The following is a 20,059-nucleotide window of genomic DNA, read 5'->3' on the forward strand; positions in this document are numbered from 1 at the left end:
TCTGTTTGCGATGACAGTGGCAGCATTAGCTGCAACTGTTGCAACTGCTGCTGCTGCTACTGCTGCTGAGGCAACAACGTGTAGGGCATGTGCGCCATTGTTAGGGGCAAGCGTACGCCCATTTAGTTGCGTCGCTGACACGCCCAACTCTAGCCATAGACGCTGAGTGTGTGTGTGTGAGTGTGGACAAAAGTTTGTCTTATGCATTGGCACTTATGCAACCTTGCTGAGGAGCCGAGAGGGCGACTGAAAGATGGCTGAGCAACCTATTATCAGGCAATCAACAAGTGCAATTAGCAGCTCTCTGGGCCGGCACAATGTGCGTGTGACAGAGCAAACAAATTGTTTAACAAAACCAAGCAAGACACACAAACAAGAAATTTATCACATATATATAAATATATATATATATATATATATATAATATTTGTAGAATAGTGTGTAAATATGTAGCTGCATCTGAGCTCAGCGAAGCATACGAAATTTTACTGAAATACTAGGAAGCATTGCCTTTGTCTAGCATTATGTTCATTTGCAGCTCTTGGCCAGTGTTGTAAGGCAGCTGGCAGTGCACTTGACAACACTTCTCCAGCACGCCCCTCTTCCTGCCTCTTCAAGTTGTACTTTTCCCTTGCCGATCGCGCCACCAATTGAATTGGCAATTGTCCAGACGTTGAGCTGTTACAACGCTTTGTGGCTTTCTGTTTTCTTGAGCACATTCAAAGCAATTTGTTGCGCAAACTCTTGCCACACACACAGTGTGTGGCAGCTTGTCTCCGTCTCTGTCTCTGCCACGGACAGCAATTATTGGCCTATTAACTTCGAATCGGCATTCAGCATATGGCAGACGCCTCGCAAACGTGACTCGATTCCTCTTCGATTTGTAAACAAAATAATAGAATAATAATAAAATTCAAACTGAATTAAATGAATATCAGAAATAGATGCATAGGCATGATCATAAGAATGTTGGGTATATACTTTATAATTCATTTATCATATTATATATATATACAGTAGGTCTATAGTTCAAATGATTAAGAAAATATTTTAGATTAACGAAGAAACTGTTCATATATATCAATTATATATATAGATATGCATATAGATACTTGTATATATATATTATATAATTTAAAGTATTCTAAGCTGGAAAAGTAAATAAATATGTTTTAATAAAATAAAACTAAAATAATATAATATAATATAAACTTATATTTTTTAAATTATTTAAATTTCAAAAATTTATAAATATTTGAATTTAAAAGAAAAATTTCATTTTACAACTCCATAAACTCCTTTCAGCATTTTTTTTATTAAAAAATATATATACTTTTTAATATTTATCAATATTAAATTAGTTTAAAAACTATATTAATTGTTATCTTTTATATTATTATTATTTTTTATCTATATCATTTTTAAAATGATTTCAATTACAAAAAGAATAAATTAATTTTGTTTACGTATATTAAAAGAACTTTACATAAGAGATAAAAATTATATATAAAAAATTCATTTTATATTTCTTTTTTTAGAAAGTTAATAAATGATATTTGATATTCATTAATAATATTAATTCAAATATATTTATAAATACTTTATATATTACAAAAAATACATTTATTATTTCTATTATTATTATTATTATTAAATTTTTTATTAGTTTCAAATGTAAATCCTATTGCCTTGCCCAATTGCTTATTAGATACAAATATATGTATTTAGCACTTGAGCCTAATTAGTTTACAGCACAAACAACTCCCCAGAGACGACCAATTAATAAAACCACAATTTAGTGCTTAACAAAAAAAAAACACGAACTGCCAAAAAGAGGAGAGAATAAGGCGAAGCAGCTTTGCTCATTGCAGCTGTAAGTCGAACGAGTGTTGAGCTGAACGCGTGTGTCAACAAACCGCAGACTGACAGCAACATAATGAGGCGAACAGGGGGAGGCAGGCTGGCTGACGGGCTAGCAGGCTGTCAGGGAGGTAGCTAAGCATTTGCCTATAGAGCGGGTGGGGGGTGGAATTGTTAAAGCAGTACGAATAACTGGGCGAACGCCTGGGCAGGCTGCACATTTGATTGACATGTCGGCTGGACGCTGACTTGCATGTCAATTAAAACTAACGACGGCGTGTGACAGTTGCCCGGACGAAGGACGAAAGTTGTACGCTGGCACACTTTAATAGGCTCAAAGTGGATTTTAATTTTATTTGATTTGATTTGATTCGATTGCACACAGTCGAAGCACACGCTCAGCATGTGGCTACCCGAAAGGGGGTGCTGCTGGCTGGATTTTTGTGCGACCCTTGAGCTCAAGTTACACGACAGGATCTGCAGCTGCTCCTCATCGCTGCCTGCATCGGACAGGCTAAGGAGCATTATTAGCGCTAGACTGACGCCTGACTCAGTCACCTACATACAACCTGATGGATTTCCCACGGCTGCTGTGAGCTGAGAACTGAAAAGTGCTCTCGTTTGATAAATTGGGTGCCAAATTTGCGGCAAGAGCTTGTGAAAAAGTTAAACGCAACGCTTACGAATGCCCAGCAGTCACGCACAGCTAAAGAATTTGGCCGAGATGCGTTTCGCTTGCCATTACTTTATGAGCCCAATTAATGAGATGCGAACGAACTGTTTGCCCGTGGGAGTGCCTCACGTGCTGTAATATGCTGCAAACGCTGCCAAAAACTCAACTTGGACAGTTGTAGCCAGGAGGAGCTGAAGTTCTGTAGTTGGAGCCGAAGCTGAGGCTGCCTGACAGTTCGTGACTTGGCGCTATGTGAATTATGGGGCCGTCGTCTGCACGCCAACAACGAAATTATATTTAAAAACACATAACTCAAGAGATTATCATTAAAAACTGTGGGCGCTCAGTTCCACAGACTGCGAGCAGCGAACTGCGCGTGCGCAAAGCTCGAACGGAAGTCGTTAAGGCGAGGCAAGAAGTCGGTGTCGGTGTCGGAGTCGGAGTCGAAGTCAGCGAGTCGGTCGTCAGATATGTCGCAAACGCGTTAAGGAACCGCCTTAGGGGCATGCAGCCCATTCAAGGATTATGCGGCAGGACAATGAATGAAATGCTGCCGTTGACAATAAATTGGTGTTGCATTTAAATAAGCAGTTCAGCACCTTTTAGGACCTGAGCAACACCTTAGGGTTATATTAGCTGCAGCACACGGCATCATATCGGACTCTCCGCATCGCATCTGTCTGCCAATTGCCGCTGGGCCAACGTTGCGCTCGTTTAGCTGTTGAGAAGCTAATGCGTTTTTTTCTCTCTTTTTTTTATTATATGATAAAGCCTCTTTCAGAGTTACGACCCCTGTAAGACTAGTGAGTGAGAGAGAGGGGCACTGCGAGGCTTGTTTGACTTGTTAAATGACTTTCTAAATATGTGAGCTCGCTAAGACGAATATAGTTATAATAAACTGAAAATCATGTGCGAATATAATAAGGGTTTTCGAGTTATGTGTATGTGTATCTATTTGTTATAGTTACAAAAAAAGTGATTTAAATATATATAATATAAAAACTATTTACAATATTTTCTAAATATATTAATAAATAGTGTAACAAATAAAAATAATATATATTTTAATTAAAAGTAAATATATCTTAATTAAATAATATTTAACTATATTTATGATGTCATTATTTAAAAAAAATTAAAATATCATAATAAAAAATTAAAAAATATTTAATAAACACATGAAGACAAATTAAAAATAAAATAGGAATATTAATTTATATATATATTTTGATTAATATATAAATTAATTTGAATTAAGTTAATTATAATTCAAGCGGTAAAGGTATCAAAAATGTAAAAATGTAAAAATGATTAAAGATAGTTTATTAACAATTTATAATATAAATAATTTCTCTTAAAAAATATTTTATATTTTTTGGTTATCAAATGAAATCCCAAATAACTCTATTTAAAGCACTTAGCTAAAGAAATATATATATGATAATAAATATATATATGTATATATATATATATGTACCTGACTGCGCTCTTCAACATAATTATAGCCAACCAAAAAGTAGTAATAAATCTGGCCACAAATTAAAGTCAACTGATTGCGATTGACAGGCTGTCAGTCAGCTTTCAATTGCATACGACTGAGTCATTGCCATTTAGAGAAAGAGAGAAGTAGAGAGAGTGACAGAGAGAGAGAGAGAGAAGGTCAAATAGCAGCATTTCGCACTCGCAGGCTATAAATTCAGAAAGAGTTGCATTTATCAGCAATTAGCGATCTAGAAATCACAGTGTGACTTGTTCTTCTTCTTCTTAACATAATTATCTCGTTTGTAATCAATGAGATGCGAAAAGTATCGCTGAGTGTTAAATAAGAAATAGATTGCCAGCAGCGGGTGAAACGAGAGCTGCCAAAGAAAGTTCGAAAATAAGTTTTTATTTATATTTCGTATACATGAAATGATAAAGCATTTAATATGCCATAAAGCGCTCAGCACATCGCTACTAATAAGAAGGTGGTCGGTGGCATATCAAATGGAAACAAACGGTAAACAACAACAACAATACACTCATAAACAAATCAGCCGAATATGTGAGACGCTATTGTTATAAGGCCAAGAGATGCTGGAATTTTGAACGTACAACGGTAGTTTTTGGCGCACGCTAAATTATTAGACTCGATTTGTTATATTTCTGGGATTTCTATCACCTCTCTGCATATTTATCTATTTCTCTTGTCGCCCGATAGGCTTAGAAGTGTGAAAAAATAACTGTTATTTTAATTGGAAATAAACAATAATTTTTATAAATGATCTCTGTTTCAGTTTTCGACGGCCTGCTTTATAACCTATTTCATTTGTCTGAGCTCCGAAAAATTTATGGGCATCCCATGAAATTGAGCCTTACCAATCAATGGCATTCAAAGCAACTGCTAGATCAAGGGATTAGAGTTGTTGGCCCTTTCCCCCATCCAAATTAGCTTTAATAAACTGAGCTGATTTGTTTGATATAAATATATTCATTAATATCAAAGATATCAAAGAGTTTTTATGTTAATTAACATGTATGTAAATATAAATTACGAAAATATAAAAATATGCAATGAACAATAGAATATATTATAGAATTATTTAGTTCTTCATTTTGTTTATTTATATAAAATTAAACTTGAATATGTTAATTCGATTACTTTTGCAATTTATTTGTGTCTTTTGATGGTTTTGTTTAAAAAGAAAGCTCGAAAGTTTTTTTTACTTAACTTATATTCTAAAAAAGTTATTTTTAAGTTACATAGTTAATAAAATTGATTTAACAAATTCAAATGAAAATATATATTCAAATTTTGCTTTATACAATTAAACACAATTAAAAAAATCGAAATGTATTTTCATATCATAATTATTCTATTTATAAAAGAGTTTTATTATATGTATACATACATTCTTAATATAAAAAAATATATACATTTAAACCTATTTTTTAATATTAATTAAAATTTTTCGAATTTTTTCTATAAACATTTAGTTCTAAATAAAAATGAAACATTTTCCACATCAAATCGCTTTCAGTGTTAACTAAACCAATTAAAAATGTAATTAATTTATATAGACAAATAAGTTCTTGTGCATAAAATGGGTCAAAATTCATGGCAATTCGCCATGAACTTTAAATATGGCATATGTGTATATTCAAATAAGTATATATGTAGATATACATATATATAAGTCGTTTGTTGCCATTTTAATAAAGCTTGGCGCAGCCCAATTGATGGCCCAATCAAGGCCCAGACGCATTCAGGCCTCACCTGTCTGTACGTTAAACCAATTAATTTGCAAGCTTATGTATTAACTGTTGTTTGTGGTGCTTATATACAGACTTATATATAAGTACGCATGTGTGTGTGTGTTGCAGACAGTCAACTTGGCTGCCACATATACATGTACATATATATACATGTGTATATATAAGCAAATTAATTAAAGTTGCCACTTCAGTTGAATTTTCCAGGTGAGTGATGCGGAACAAATAATCAATCAATCAGCTCACACACACTCACACACACACACACCAACACACACAGACACATGCATAAAGCTGCAGGGCACACTATCTAGGCAGCACAGGCGGCGACTTTTATGGCATTGGTCAGTCACTCAGTCAGTCCGTCTCTCAGTCTGTCGAGCTGTCCAGACAGTCACTCAGCCAGCCGGGGCTTGTCATTGACGTCGCTTTGCCGGACATGGCGAAATGTTCAAAATAAGTATGTGAAAGGCTATGTGTGAGCAAAAGTCTCTCTGTGTGTGTGCATGTGAGTGTGTATGTGTGTACTTTGTGGAATGTGTATGTAAATGCGCTACTATAACAACAAATTTCAATTTGCACAGTGGCTGAAAATGTTATCAAATTAAAAAGATAATGCAAAGCACATTTTAGGAATAAATCATTAAGGAATAATTAAATATTAAGTATTTTACCATTTATATTTTGTAAAATTAAACTACTTTTATAAATGTTGTAAATTGTTAATTCTGATTATTTAAATTATATTATAAAGGCAGGTAATAAAAATAAATGAAATAAAACTCTATTTTTATAGTACAATTAAAAAAATTAAATCTAAATTTCTAAATTAATGCATTTTAAATTATACAAAAATATGTAAAATAAACTAAAATATCTTGAAATATTTTTTTTGTAATATTTAAATAAATAAATAATTCAATATTTACTTAAAAATTTACCTAAAATTATAGTTTTTTTAAGTATAAAATAAATATATTTGTCTCTAAGAAATGTAAAATATGTGATAAATTCTTAATAATTAAAAAAATAAATCTAATGTTTTGATGAGCTAAGCAATAATAAAATAATAAAAAAAATGAATACAAATTATTTATTAAATAAATAATATATTTTCTTTAGTAAATAATACAAAATATTAAAATGAATAATATAAATTAAAATAATATTTGTTTATAATTCAACAAATTTCTTATTTATTGTTGTAATGATTCTCTCACAATCTTTGGCCCACTGTGCATTGGTTTGGCAGTTTCAGCTGCAGTTGTTGCTGCATTTATCTGTAGCTTTTGAGCTCATGCATATGTCTGGTCAGTTCCTGTCGGGGCACACTCGGCCATGGGGCACTGTGGGACTTGGGGGGTACGGCTATTTGGGATTTGGGATGTTTGGAATTGGGGTCTGGCTCTTTGGCTCGCTGCGCGTTTGAACTTTTCCAATTTGCAAGCGAAAAATTGAAAATGCGACGCTGAGAGCTTTGCCAGTAAGTAAATAAATAAATGCGAGCACAAAAAAACAATCTGTAGTCGCTCAACTGGGCGCGGTTGATTAAAATAAATACATATATATATACATGCACATATATATATATATTTATATAAGTATATAAGTTTAACAAAATTGAATTGAAAAAAAATTGTAATTAAAATTGAATATCGCCTTTTGGGTGTGGCTGCCACATGTGGCGCCACTTTTTGGGTTGGGGCTACATGGATTACAAGTGCATTTCACATTTAGCCCAAAAAAAAAAAATAATTGAGAGCTGCCGCTGCCGCTGCTGCTATTGCTGCGGCTCAGTTGTCATGGCGCCTCGGAGAGGTGCAATTTATTTAATTAGATGCATAAAACTCATTAAGATAAGAGCTGAAGACTGACGGCTGACTGCTGCCCGGGTTGCCATGTTGTTCAAGTGCGCGAATCAACAAATGCGCCAAAGTGCAGAGCTAACCACCCAGCTGCCTCCCAGACTCCCAGACTGCCAGCCTGCCCTTGCCCTGGTCTAGCTCCTGCCACGACCCAATCCGAGCTGCTGAAAGAAGTTGCTAGCAGTCGAGGAATTGTTATGCTCACTTGCCTGCCAACCAGTGGGCGTGGCATGAGCAGCAGGTGCTGGATGTTGGCTGCTGGATGCTGAAGCATCAGTTGGTAGTTGAAAGCTGCTCGGGCTCGAGCGTTGAGTAATTAACTTGAGCGACGACAATAAAACGCCGACTTAATTAAGTGACACAAGTGCTTCACAGTGTTGTGTGTGTGTGTGCGTGTGTTTGTTGTGCCAAGCTTAATACAATTTGTGCATTCACAAATTGTCATAAATATTGCTGCTGCTGAGAGTTTGTTTTGAAATTAATAGAGCAAGCAAAGCTGATGCTTGAACAGCTTAAAGATTCCAGTTGATTTCAGAGTATGAAAAAAGATATTAGGCAAATACTTAAATGTATGCTTGATTATTATATATTTTTTAAAAAATACTTTTCTTATTAATAATAATAAATAATAAAAAAAATTTTAATTTGCAAAAACAATTTGAGGAAGAAACTGGCTTAGGCTTGGCCCTGCAGACAGTAAGACCAGATATTAATGCAAAAATAAATTTTAATTTAATTTAAATAAACATTTATAAGTCAAATTTTATTTTGAGAATATAGTAGGCAAGTTTTTTTAGTAAAGATATCAGCTATAGCAGCTACATATGAATATACTGCCATGACATTGACTTAGCCGCAGACCACAGTGACTAGTTCATATTGAAATTTTAATATACTAATATATATTTATATAAGTATATATACTATTGTATATGCCAATTATAATCTACTTATATAAGAAATTTATATATGAAAAATCTAACAACATTTTTTATATATAATAATTAATCATATAGAACTCAGCATTTGCATCTCTTTGACTGAGATTTTCTTATGAATTTGTTATTCATATCAACGATGCGCTGCGCTCTCCCGCTCCCTCTCTCACCCGCATAGTTATACAGTTGCATTGCATCTGCAGCAAAATATCAATGTCAAATCAGGGCGTGACTAAATGCCTAATTGCAAGCCCAACCGCAGCAGTATCTAACATCCCTCACCCCTACCCTCCTCCCCCCTCATAAAAATGCAAAAAAAAAAAAATGTTATATATTCGTAATTCGACAGCGATTAGCATGGGGTGCTACCCCCACTCCAAGTAGATGCCTTGCTCTCTTGTTTTCGAGATGCAGATTGTGCATTTTATGCTGGGCCCCGAAAAAAAAACACAAAAACAAGAAGAAGAAACGAGACCGCACTCTGTCCACAATACTGATTAAATTACAGTGATTGAGCAAATGCGGGTGATATGCGCCTCGCCTGGGAGTACGCAGAAATCGCCGAGGGCAGCGAGCGAGGAAGTCTTAGAGAGCAAAGCTGAACTGTTTTTGGCAATCTGCAACCTGTTGAGTCGCCGGCTAAGCCAGCCTCGGCTGCTGTCCAAATTTTATTGGTGATTATGATAATGTGCCCTGTTTGCTTAGGCCCTATTGTTACCTTGGCGATTCGCATAGAGAGCAATATTATTGTAGCCCTTTTCGCTTTCTGCTTGAATGCGTTTGGCTGAGCTCGGCTTTGGCAGTGAGGCGTGGATTTTAGAGGTTCATTACCATGTCGCCTACCTGTCTGTCGCTGGGTTTTCCCCTGCAGGTGTGCGCAGGTGTCGGCTTAAGCATTTTAGGCTAGGTAGTTGCCAGGCAGTCGCCAGGCAGTCTGACCGACAGCATTTTTGCATGAGGCATAAATCAATGTGCGGTCCATCGATCAAGCCAATACAACATAAATTCTTACGCATGCCACACATCCATCAAATCAAATAGATACAGATACAGCTACAGCATCAGATACAGCTACAGATACTTGTGTGTATCTTTGAGCTGACAACAGTTTAAAAGTGTTGCCATTGCACGACGGTGCACAACTAATTGGATTTTTTTCTATTTATTTTTTACCCAAACTCTTTTCTGTTGTTGCTTGTCAACTAATCCGATTTGTTTATGTACGTTGCTTCAGTGTCAACCCAACCCCAAGAGAGAATTGGTTACAGTTTTAGGCTTATGAATCAACTCGAGCATTTATAACATTGCGCCGTCTGTTAACCTAGTTTCAAAAGTAGTCGAAAAGCAAAATAAAAATGTATTCGTGAGTGTTTGGTGCCCTTACTTTAAAGGGCGCCTTCTTGTTGCCACCTCCCACTGCTCTCTGCAAAGGCCATTCCAAATGGTCTCTACTTTATGCTCAACCACAGTCACAAGCTCTTTCTATATCTCTGTTTCCTGTATTAATTTTAGAAGTTATGATACACCCTCTTGCTTCCCTGCTACACATGTGTCTTTCTCTTCTCTCATGATCAATGACTAATCAGAATGAATCAAATATAGTGAGAGACTGCAGAGAGAGAGGGAGAGAGAGAGAAATAAGGAGAGAGAAAAGTAGAATATAGAGAAAAAATCGAGAGAGAGAAAGAAAGCTGAAGAAGAATGAATCAAATATAGTGAGAGACTGCAGAGAGAGAGGGAGAGAGAGAGAAATAAGGAGAGAGAAAAGTAGAATATAGAGAAAAAATCGAGAGAGAGAAAGAAAGCTGAAGAAGAAAGCTGAAATTTACGTACAGAAACAAAAAAAATAGTATGAAAATTAAGAAAAAAAATTATATGGTTAAATTATTTATATATTTTAAATTTTATATTTAATCATTGTGTAAAATATTAAAATACAAAATTATGTTTCATATGTAAGTCATACTAAATGCATTAAATACTTAAACATATAATTCTAATATATAATTACTTTAAGTATTTAAAAAAATAAATAAAAATCATTATTTGCATACAAATAATGTGTAAGAATTATTTGCTGAAATATATATTTAAGTCATTAGGAACTCTTGTATTTAGTTGAATAAATCAAGCTTTGACGTAAAGAAACTTGTTCCAACTGCAAAACTCTCACGATCAGCCGCTGCCAGAGATGCGTCGGATTCGATTGTTGGCGATGAGTCAGCTGCAACTGTCACGGCGAAGCTGAAGCAACAACAGCAACCAAAACAAATGCGAAATTTGTTTAGAATTTAATTTAATTTGCAAACGCCGATTGCATGGCAAAATGAAGTGTTGTCGCTTAATTTTCACACAAATTGCAATGAATGTCAGCGGACAACTAGAAAAGCTAATTAGAGAGAGGGAGAGGAGCGAGAGAGTGTAACCGCAGCTAAAAATAATAAAAAAAAATAAAACTAAATCAAATATTGCTCGAAACTGAAAAAATAAACAAAACGATTTGCATGTCAAACAATTCGAGATACGTATCGCTGTCGCTCTCGCTGTAGCTATAGATATCCGATATCTCTGTGTATCTGCTGTACATTGTCGAGCGTACAAATGCCGCTCATAAAAGTGAAATAAATTTGATTTTATGCAATTTAATTATGCATGTATCTCAAGCAATCGCAGCTTTCAACATGCATCAAACAACCAAAAACAAAAACAGAGTTGCGAAAAATGTAAATTCCGTTTCGTTTGTGGATCAGAAATTCAAAAAAAAGGCAGAAGAAGCAGAAAAACATAATAATTTGAATTGAAACAAAAAGAAGAAAAAAAAAGTAAATTGAATTTTTAATCAAATATAGTTTGCATAAAAAATAATTTGTAATTAAAAGCTAATTGAATGCAAAAAGAATTGGACTTAAAATAAAATAATAATAAGCGAGGTGTGCCCTAAAGGTATAACGAATGTTTGATTCCCTATTTTCTTTTCATTTTTATTGTAATTATTATTAAGTAAAAATATTTTTAAAAAAAATGTGCATTACGTTTTAAACACACCTCGCCCAGATTAATTGAAATTCCGTGCAGCTTTTTATTTTAATTTTTTTTAGTTTGTTTTCCTTTTGCCATTTATAAAAATTGCAATAATCAGCAGAAAAAAATATATAAATAAAAAAATGACAAAGTGTAGTAAACTTTATTTAATATTTACACAATTTAAATAATTTATTTTGTTTGTCTACGCGTATTTTTTTCATTGTTTTTTTTTGCTAATCTTTTTATTGTTACACTCTGATTTTTATTGTCTTGACGTCAGCTCAGTGCTTTGTGTCCATAGTTGAATTTGCAATTTTCATAAATAATAAATAAGTGTTGTAATTATTTATGTATTTTTATTAGAGTCCATAGATATAAAAAGCATGGAAAGGGTGCAGTTGTACGATGCTTGATATTGTTAATATATGCGATTTTTAAAGTTGACAATCTAATTTTAAAAAGGAATGGCATTTTATTTACAATATAAAAATTATATTTAAAATAAAAGTAAAATATATAGGATACTTTACTAAAAAAAGGAAAACTTGCACTTATTTGTATTTTTCTAAATTATAAAAAAGCTTTATATAATAATCTAATTTTTTATTTATATACAAAATAAATGTTAAAAATTAAAAAATTTATAAAATAACATGAAAAATATTTTAAAAATAATTAAGAAAAATATATACAAAAAATATAAAAAAAATCACAGAATTTAATCTAGACTTCCAGGTTTTTAAAAGCATTTTAATATAATACATAATAATATAAAAAATTTTGCAGGCATATATTTATTACATATTCACTTTATTACAAGTTAAATTTTTTAATTTAAAACTGAAAGAAAAAAACTATTAAATCTTTTGATTGATTTGAACTTAAAAAGCGTATTTACCAGCCGACTCAAAAGCATTCTCCTTAAAGTTATGTATAGAAATGCCCAAAGTGTGGGCAAATTTTGAGCTGTTTGCCTGATGCCCGCTGCATAAATTTGTAATATCGTATGAGTGTTATGGCTTGTTTATAGAAATGCGAGGTCGCTTGTAAACTAAATACAAATAGTTATAAAAATATAAATAAAAAAAATGAGCGGCATAGGCCAACTGAAGACTGTGGATTTTCATCAAAATGGAAAGGCAAAGGCTAGGCTCGACAAAACTTTTTGAAAGTTTGTGAACAATTTCGTAAATTCAGATGAGTCAATATTATTGGAGCTGTATTTCAGTATACAGTATAATATTTGTTTATACAAAATGCACTCGAGTAAATCGCCAATTAATATAATTAGCATTAAATCAACGGCGACAACTACAAAACTCCGCCTTCCGGTCACGTAAATTGTGGGTTATAAAATAAATATTAAAAAAATAGAATAAGTAAATAATAGTGCAAAAAAAATTATATCAAAATTAGCTGCTGATAATAACTAATATTTTGCGGTTGGGCGAACCAGAGCAAAGAAAAATCATGCAAATTATATATTTATTTATATATATATATACACATATATTAAAATACCATTAAATATAGTTAAATGCTTGTATTTTTTTAGAATTTTAGAATTTACAAAATATGATGAATATATACAAAATTTAAAAAATATAAAATTAAATAAAAAATAAGTGTATTTCTTCGGAATTATATAAAATAATACATAATAGTTACAAAATTATAAAACACAAAAATCAAAAATAAAAATAAGAATTTGTTGCACGTTATATGTGTATATATTTTATAATGTAGTTTCATCTTTTAGAGTTATATTGTTAAATATATATATATTTTAAATAAATAAAAAAAATTGATAAATTTCTAGCATTAACAAAACTATATATTTACATTTATTAGTGTTCCCATACTTTGAACTTGTTATTGCTATTAGATTTGATACACAGAATATTCTCTTGTATTGCAAATATGTTATATATGTATGTAAATAAATAATTCAACAAGAAGATTAATAAATAAATTAAAATAGGAATATTGAACTTAAGTTAATTTGTATCTAAAAAAAACGTTTAATAAATATTTTTTTAAATATAGTTTTGTAAATATAGAAATTTCTTTTGGAACTGATGGGAAGAAAATATTCACGTTTTATTTATGGTAGAGTAGATATTCAGTAATAATCAAATAACCTTATTCAAGATTAATGAGATATTTAGATAAGCATTTGGTATATATTATTAACTGAAGCAAAACAAGTTTCTATTTATTTAAGATAGTTAGCTACAATTTGGCAGATGTAAATAGTTTTGGAATATTCCGGAAACAACTTGGCTTGCTTTTTACATTAATTAAATAAATTGGAATTAAGATTATCAATTTACATTAGCATGTGCATTATTTATTATTTTAAAAAAATTTCTTGTAAAAATTAAAACATTTTTATGTTGCTTACTTTTTTCATTAATTCATCATTTTTTTAATCATCCGAGAAAATGTCTTTTAAAACTCGATCTTCAGCTCAGCCATTTGAATATGATCAAAAGCTTAGCAAATAATCGCTTCAGACTGTTGACCCTTTTAAAGGTAATTTAATACATCATTAAATTGATATTCTAAGTGATAAAAATAAAAAAGAAAATAAGCAAATATATTTTCTACATGTGGCCCGTTTATGTTTGTTGAGTTCGTTAAATGGTCCCGATTTTTTCGTTAAATCATTTAATTTGTTAATGATGCAAATTTCGTGTTTTAAATACCGCAACCAAGGCAAGAGTCAAGCAATAAGATTTTTTATGGCGTCACTGGATATTTTGGCCCAAAGAAGACGTGAAAGCAGCAGCAGCAGACGAAGATCAAATGTATATCAACAGGTTTCGTTGCGCCGCCCATCCTGAAATCAAGTCAAGTTCGTCTGCTGACGGAACTAAGTGAACGCCATAAAATATCGTCGTAAATCTCAAATATCCAAACAGCATTTCAACATTTTATTAATTTAGCACATTGAAAAGCTTGTTATTAAAAATATATATTTATATATATGTGAGTATATAATACACATAAAAAAGCTGTTAAAAAATAAATATGTCAAGAGAATCGGCACGTGACGTTGAAACAAAACGAAAATTAATAAATATATTTCAAATTTATGTCAGCCGTCGGCAAATTGGGAAGTGCTAAAATAAAAATTAATTTAAATGTAGAAATTTGTCTATCTAAAAAAAAAACTAAATAAAAACATTCGGTTTTATATTTTTTTTGTAAAGATTTTTCTTTTATTTGTGTGTTTTTTTGTGTATTTTTCTGGTTTTTTAATGTTTTTCACCAGACGCTTTGGCTGCAGTTTTCTTTGTTGTATTTTTTTTTAGTTTTTGTTTTTTTTTCTGTTTGCCTTGCGCCTGGTTTTCTCAGTTGTTTTTACTAAATTTTCTTTAGGTTTACTAACATTTTGTTGTATTATAATTATTTTTGTTTTTCTCTTTTAATATTATGTGGTAGATGCTTGCCTTTTAATAATAATAATAATAATAATAATAATAATAATGTTTTTGTTTTTGTATTTGATTTTATTACAATTAATTGTGTTTTGTTTTATTTTATTTTCATGTTTTTTGTTTTTCTTCTTTGCAGTATTTTCGTAAGCATAATTAATAATTATAATTAAATTGTTTATATAATAGATAATAATTAGAATTACTTAATGTATAAGAGAATCTATAAAATAGAATGTGTTTGCTTCATCTTCTGCCTCGTCTTGTTTTTTGTGTGTTTTTTGGAAATTCGAATTCTTTTTTTTAATTTTTTGTACAGCGCAGAAAAAAACAAAAATTAAAATAACATGAAACAATTTTTTTTATATAAATTTTTTGTTTTGTTTTTTTTTTTTTTTTTGTATTTTTGCAACAATTTTTTTGTATCACACAATTGTCGTTTAGGTTTTTTCTCATTAGCAAAAATTGGTTGTGGAATGCAAGTTGTGGAATGTGGATCGTGGAAAGATGTTCGCTTTGTATGGTACAACAGTGCGTATGCTTAATTGTAAAATGCATTTAGTTTAATATTATAATAATCGTATTTATTTATCAATTGAATTCATTTCTTCTTCTTCTTTTTTTTTGTTAAACTAAAGCTAAAAAATTGTTTATGTTTTATGCTTGCAATTAACGCTAAATGTGTGTGTGTAGTATCTATATATATACGTATATATATATATATATATATATATATATATTTTCAATAATTTACAATGTGGATATATCCAACAAGGCAGCGCTTGCTTCATGCAGCTGCTGCGGATGCGTGGCATGATAATGATACAGCTGATGCTGATGTTGATGCTGCTGATGCTGCTGCTGCTGCTGCTGATGATGCTGCAAATGCTGCTGCTGCTGCTGCTGCTGTTGCTGCAGATGTTGCTGATGCTGCAGGTAGTGCTGATGTTGCTGCTGCTGCTGTTGCTCCTCCAATTGTTGTTGCATGTCCAGCATGCTGGCCGAGGCCGCAAATGCACTGGCCGCTTGGCAGCTAGTTGCAGCGACTGCAGCGGAGACTGTGGCGGAGGAGGTGGTGGCTGCTGCCGCTGTTGTTGCGGACAACTGATAGGCGGCAGCGGCAACAGCAGCCGCCGCCAAGGCGGGTGAATGCGCTGTGGCAATATGACCACTAGAATGCGCCGAGGAGCGACCGCCCGACGAACCCGAACCCGATGCCGTCGGACTTGGCCGGCCATTCAGCAACTGTTGCTGCTGCTGCTGTTGCTGTGCGGCCGCTGCCGCCGCCGCTACGGCTGCTGCTGGCATATAAGCGCCAGCAACCGCAGGCGGCGGCGGCGTCACAGACCCAACGGCGGCTGCTCCATAGGCGCTGGCCATTTCTCACATGTGTGCCAGCGGCGCCATTGCACGCAGCGATTGCTGATGCAGCTGATGCTGTTGGTGCTGCTGCTGTTGCTGCAGATGCTGTTGCGGATGTTGCTGCTGCTGCGCCAGTTGCTGCTGCTGCTGCTGCTGCTGGTGCTGCTGCTGCTGCTGGTGATGCATCACGTGCTGCATCGATTGCTGCTGCAGCTCCGGCGAGGCCGTTTGATAGTGCATCAGATGACGCTGCTGCTCGGGCGCGTCGTGCAGATGGTACATGTTCATCAGATTGTTGAGATCGGTGCCAGCGCCGGCTGCTGCCGCCGCGGCTGCTGCTGCTGCTGTCGCCGATGTCACGTATTCGCGCTTCATAATGTGATTGTTGTTGTTGTTGTTATTATTATTGTTGTTGTTGTTGTTGTTGTTCAGTGCAATCGCACTGGGACTGGGCGAGACGGGCTCCGACTTGATGCTGGAATCGCTGGGACTGTGACTCTGGCAGGATATTTGCGCGCCATACGGCGCCGGCGAGCCGTTGCCCGGCTGCTGCAGGCCCGCGCTGCCGTACGGCGACGGCGAGCCGGGCTGCTGCTGCTGCTGCTGCTGCTGTTGCAAGCTGCTGCTGCCGTACGGCGAGGTCTGGCCGCCAGCCACCGTATCGTACATGCCGTAGCCGTTGTACATGTGCGTCATCTCGTAGCGCGGCGCATAGTTCATGTAGTGCGTCTGGTAGCCAGCGGGATCGGGATGCATGTAGCCGTTGGGCATGTAGCCGTTGGGCACGCTCATCTGATGTATGTTGGGGCGCACCTGTTGGGCGGCAGCGGCGGCGGCGGCAGCAGCAGCGGCGGCCGCCGATGCACCGCTCGCACCGTTCAGCGCCTGGCTGTTCTGCGACATGCCCACCTGGCTGATGCGCGTCGGGGTGCCGGGCATTTCGCCACCTGGCTGCACCTGGCCGGGCATCAGGCCAGCGCCGCCCATCGGGTATTTCTCCTTGGTCTTGGTCAGCGTTTTGGTCTTGCGACGCGGACGATATTTGTAGTCCGGATGCTCCTTCATGTGGACGGCGCGCAGACGTTTCGCCTCGTCGATGAAGGGTCGCTTCTCGGCCTCGGACAGGTCCTTCCACTGGGCGCCCAAACGTTTCGATATCTCCGAGTTGTGCATTTTCGGATTGTCCGAGGCCATTTTGCGACGCTGGCCGCGCGACCAGACCATGAACGCGTTCATTGGCCGCTTGACGCGATCCGCGTGCTGTTGATTCTTGTTGGCTGTGGCGCTGTTGTTGTTGTTGTTGTTGTTGCTGGAGGTCATGCTGCTCAAGGCGCTGCCCGCGCCCATCAGCGATGGATGCTGCGAGTGTTGCTGCTGCTGCTGCTGTTGCTGCTGTTGCTGCTGCTGCTGCTGATGATGGCTAACTGGTGAGGTCATGTGATGGCTGCCAATGCTGCTCTGCGTCGGACTCAGCTCGCTGGAGCTGTGCAACGGCGAGCTTTGCTGCTGCTGCTGCTGCTGCTGCTGCGTGGCGCCGTTCAGCGTGTTGGCAATGCTCGACTGCAGCGAGCTAAGCGGATTGGGGCTCTGGCTGGCTGCAATATGTGCGCTCATATGATGATGATGATGATGGTGATGGTTGTGCTGGCTGAGATGCGAGTGGGTGAGATGTGATGGACCCAGGTTCATGAGCGGCGCCAACGCCGAGTATGAAGTGGCTGCAGCAGCCGCGTGCGCATGGCCATGCAGCGGCGGCATTTGTCCAGGCAAGATGCCACATTTCATGTCCGCTTCCATGGTCAGCATGTTGCAATCTGTGTTGCTCTGGGCAATTGGATTTCAAGCTCTAGTTTGCCAGTGATCAGGGCAAATACATCAAGCTAACGCAAGGCTCTTGGATACTTTCGGTGCTGCTCTTGGCTGTCTCTAGTATGCTATAGATACTTTGCTAGTCGTAGATACATTTGCTGCGTTGCAAATACTTGGCTGTGTGCTCTCTACTGGCTTGTAGATACTTTGCATATCATAAATGCATTGGCTTTAATAGCTGTAGCTACTTTATTGTGTATCTCAAAGATACAATTGCTTTAGCTGCCTTGCCTTGGCTGCAGATACTTTTAAGCAGATACTCAAAGATACTTCTGTATATCGCCGCTTGCAGATACTTTACAATTCATAGATTTGCATTAGCTGCCTTTTGCTTAGCTGCAGATACTTTTGTAACTCAAAGATACTTTTGTAGTTACTTTACAATTCATAGATACATTTGCTTAAGCTTCTTTTCCTTAGCTGCAGATACTTTTTTGTGCATCTGTTGCTGCCTTTGCTGCGTTTTATAGCCTGCAGATACTTTTGCAACTCAAAGATACTTTTGACTTGAGTTTGATTTTAAATATTTGCAGTTAGTCACAGTTGCAGATACTTTTTACTAGCTGCTGCCTGTGGGCTTTGTTAGCACCTGTAGATGCCTAAATATCCAGAACACTTCAATTAGTGTGAAATCCGTTAAATGCACGTTTGTATCTTGCAGATACTTTTGCTGTTTGCTGTTAGCCAAAGTCACTTTTGCAGCTTTCACAGTTATTTTAGTTCAGTTAATATTCTGAGATGGTTAAGTTATTTTTTATTTTTTAATTTTTTTATCAGTTATTTATTGGCTATGATTTGTTTGAACATTTGTTATGGAAACCATGTTGCACTTGTTTGATTTATCTAGTTGTTCGGAATTGCCGCAAGTTTTGGCAATTGACACACATATATATATGTATATAGATATATATATATTTATTTCTTTTCGCCTTTTGCAACTGCTTTTGCTATTTGTTTTAGCTTTTTTGCTTTATTTAAACATTTGATCGCAAAACACTTGAAATTTGTTTATTAAAACGCGTCGCGAAATGTGCTTTGAAAAATTAGTTTGAGTTTTTTTTGTTGTTTTTTTCCTTTGAGATTTTCTGCTTTTTTGGAATTTTTGCTATTTGGGCAAAAATCAGCGCGTTGCGTGAGACGTCGAAAAATACCTCCACACAACGCGGAATTGAGCACCTTTCTGTTTCGCCGTCGAGCGAGCGGACAGCGGCGAAACCTGTTCCCAAGCGTTAACGAGCGCCGTCACCGAAGCGAATAACCGACGACGTACGTATATACGTGTATAAATTTGTTGGTGTGTGTGCGTGTGCGAGTGTGAGTCTGCTGGACGAGGTGAGGGCGAAAACTCGTACGCGAAACTCTCGAATCCGTTGCTCGTTGCGTGCGCGTGTGCTGACGACAGCGAATACGAGAGACGAATGAGAGACTGACTGGCCAGCAGCTGAGACTGAGGCCGTTTGCCGCAGCGATACACTCATACATGCATGCACGCATACACGTTCAGGGTGGCTAGTCAAACGGGTATAGTACGGTGCGCCAGTGTGTGTGTGACTGTGTGTGACGGCATTTGCAAACCAGTTACACTGTGCTGTTGGGCAGGCGTGAGCGTTAGACAGAGACAACGCTAGTGACTGCTGTGCACGCTAATAAATCAAATAAACGCTGTGCACGGCTTGTGCTGTTGCTGTGTGCACGTGTGTGTGTGTGTTGGTGTTGCTTTCATTGCTCGCTTGGATTATGCGCAGCGAAGAGCGCCAATGAACGCTGTGCGCGAAT

General features: G+C 36.0%; 1 protein-coding gene across 1 annotated transcript; it reads right to left on the reverse strand.

The window, feature by feature from the left end:
* Positions 1 to 16,392: 16,392 nt before the first annotated feature.
* LOC111600365 (transcription factor Sox-1) lies at positions 16,393 to 19,192 on the reverse strand. Its single transcript, XM_023316442.2, has one exon. The coding sequence runs from the start codon at positions 18,218 to 18,220 to the stop codon at positions 16,436 to 16,438; it is 1,785 nt and encodes a 594-aa protein (XP_023172210.2). The 5' UTR covers positions 18,221 to 19,192; the 3' UTR covers positions 16,393 to 16,435.
* Positions 19,193 to 20,059: the final 867 nt, after the last annotated feature.

Source organism: Drosophila hydei, unplaced genomic scaffold (genome assembly GCF_003285905.1).
Source record: "Drosophila hydei strain 15085-1641.00,03,60 unplaced genomic scaffold, DhydRS2 tig00008124-arrow-arrow-pilon, whole genome shotgun sequence".
Taxonomy (NCBI): Eukaryota; Metazoa; Arthropoda; class Insecta; order Diptera; family Drosophilidae; genus Drosophila; species Drosophila hydei.

Bases quoted from the DNA above. Each gene is read 5' to 3' on its own strand.
- LOC111600365 (XM_023316442.2), bottom strand. From the start codon at position 18,220: ATGCTGACCATGGAAGCGGACATGAAATGTGGCATCTTGCCTGGACAA.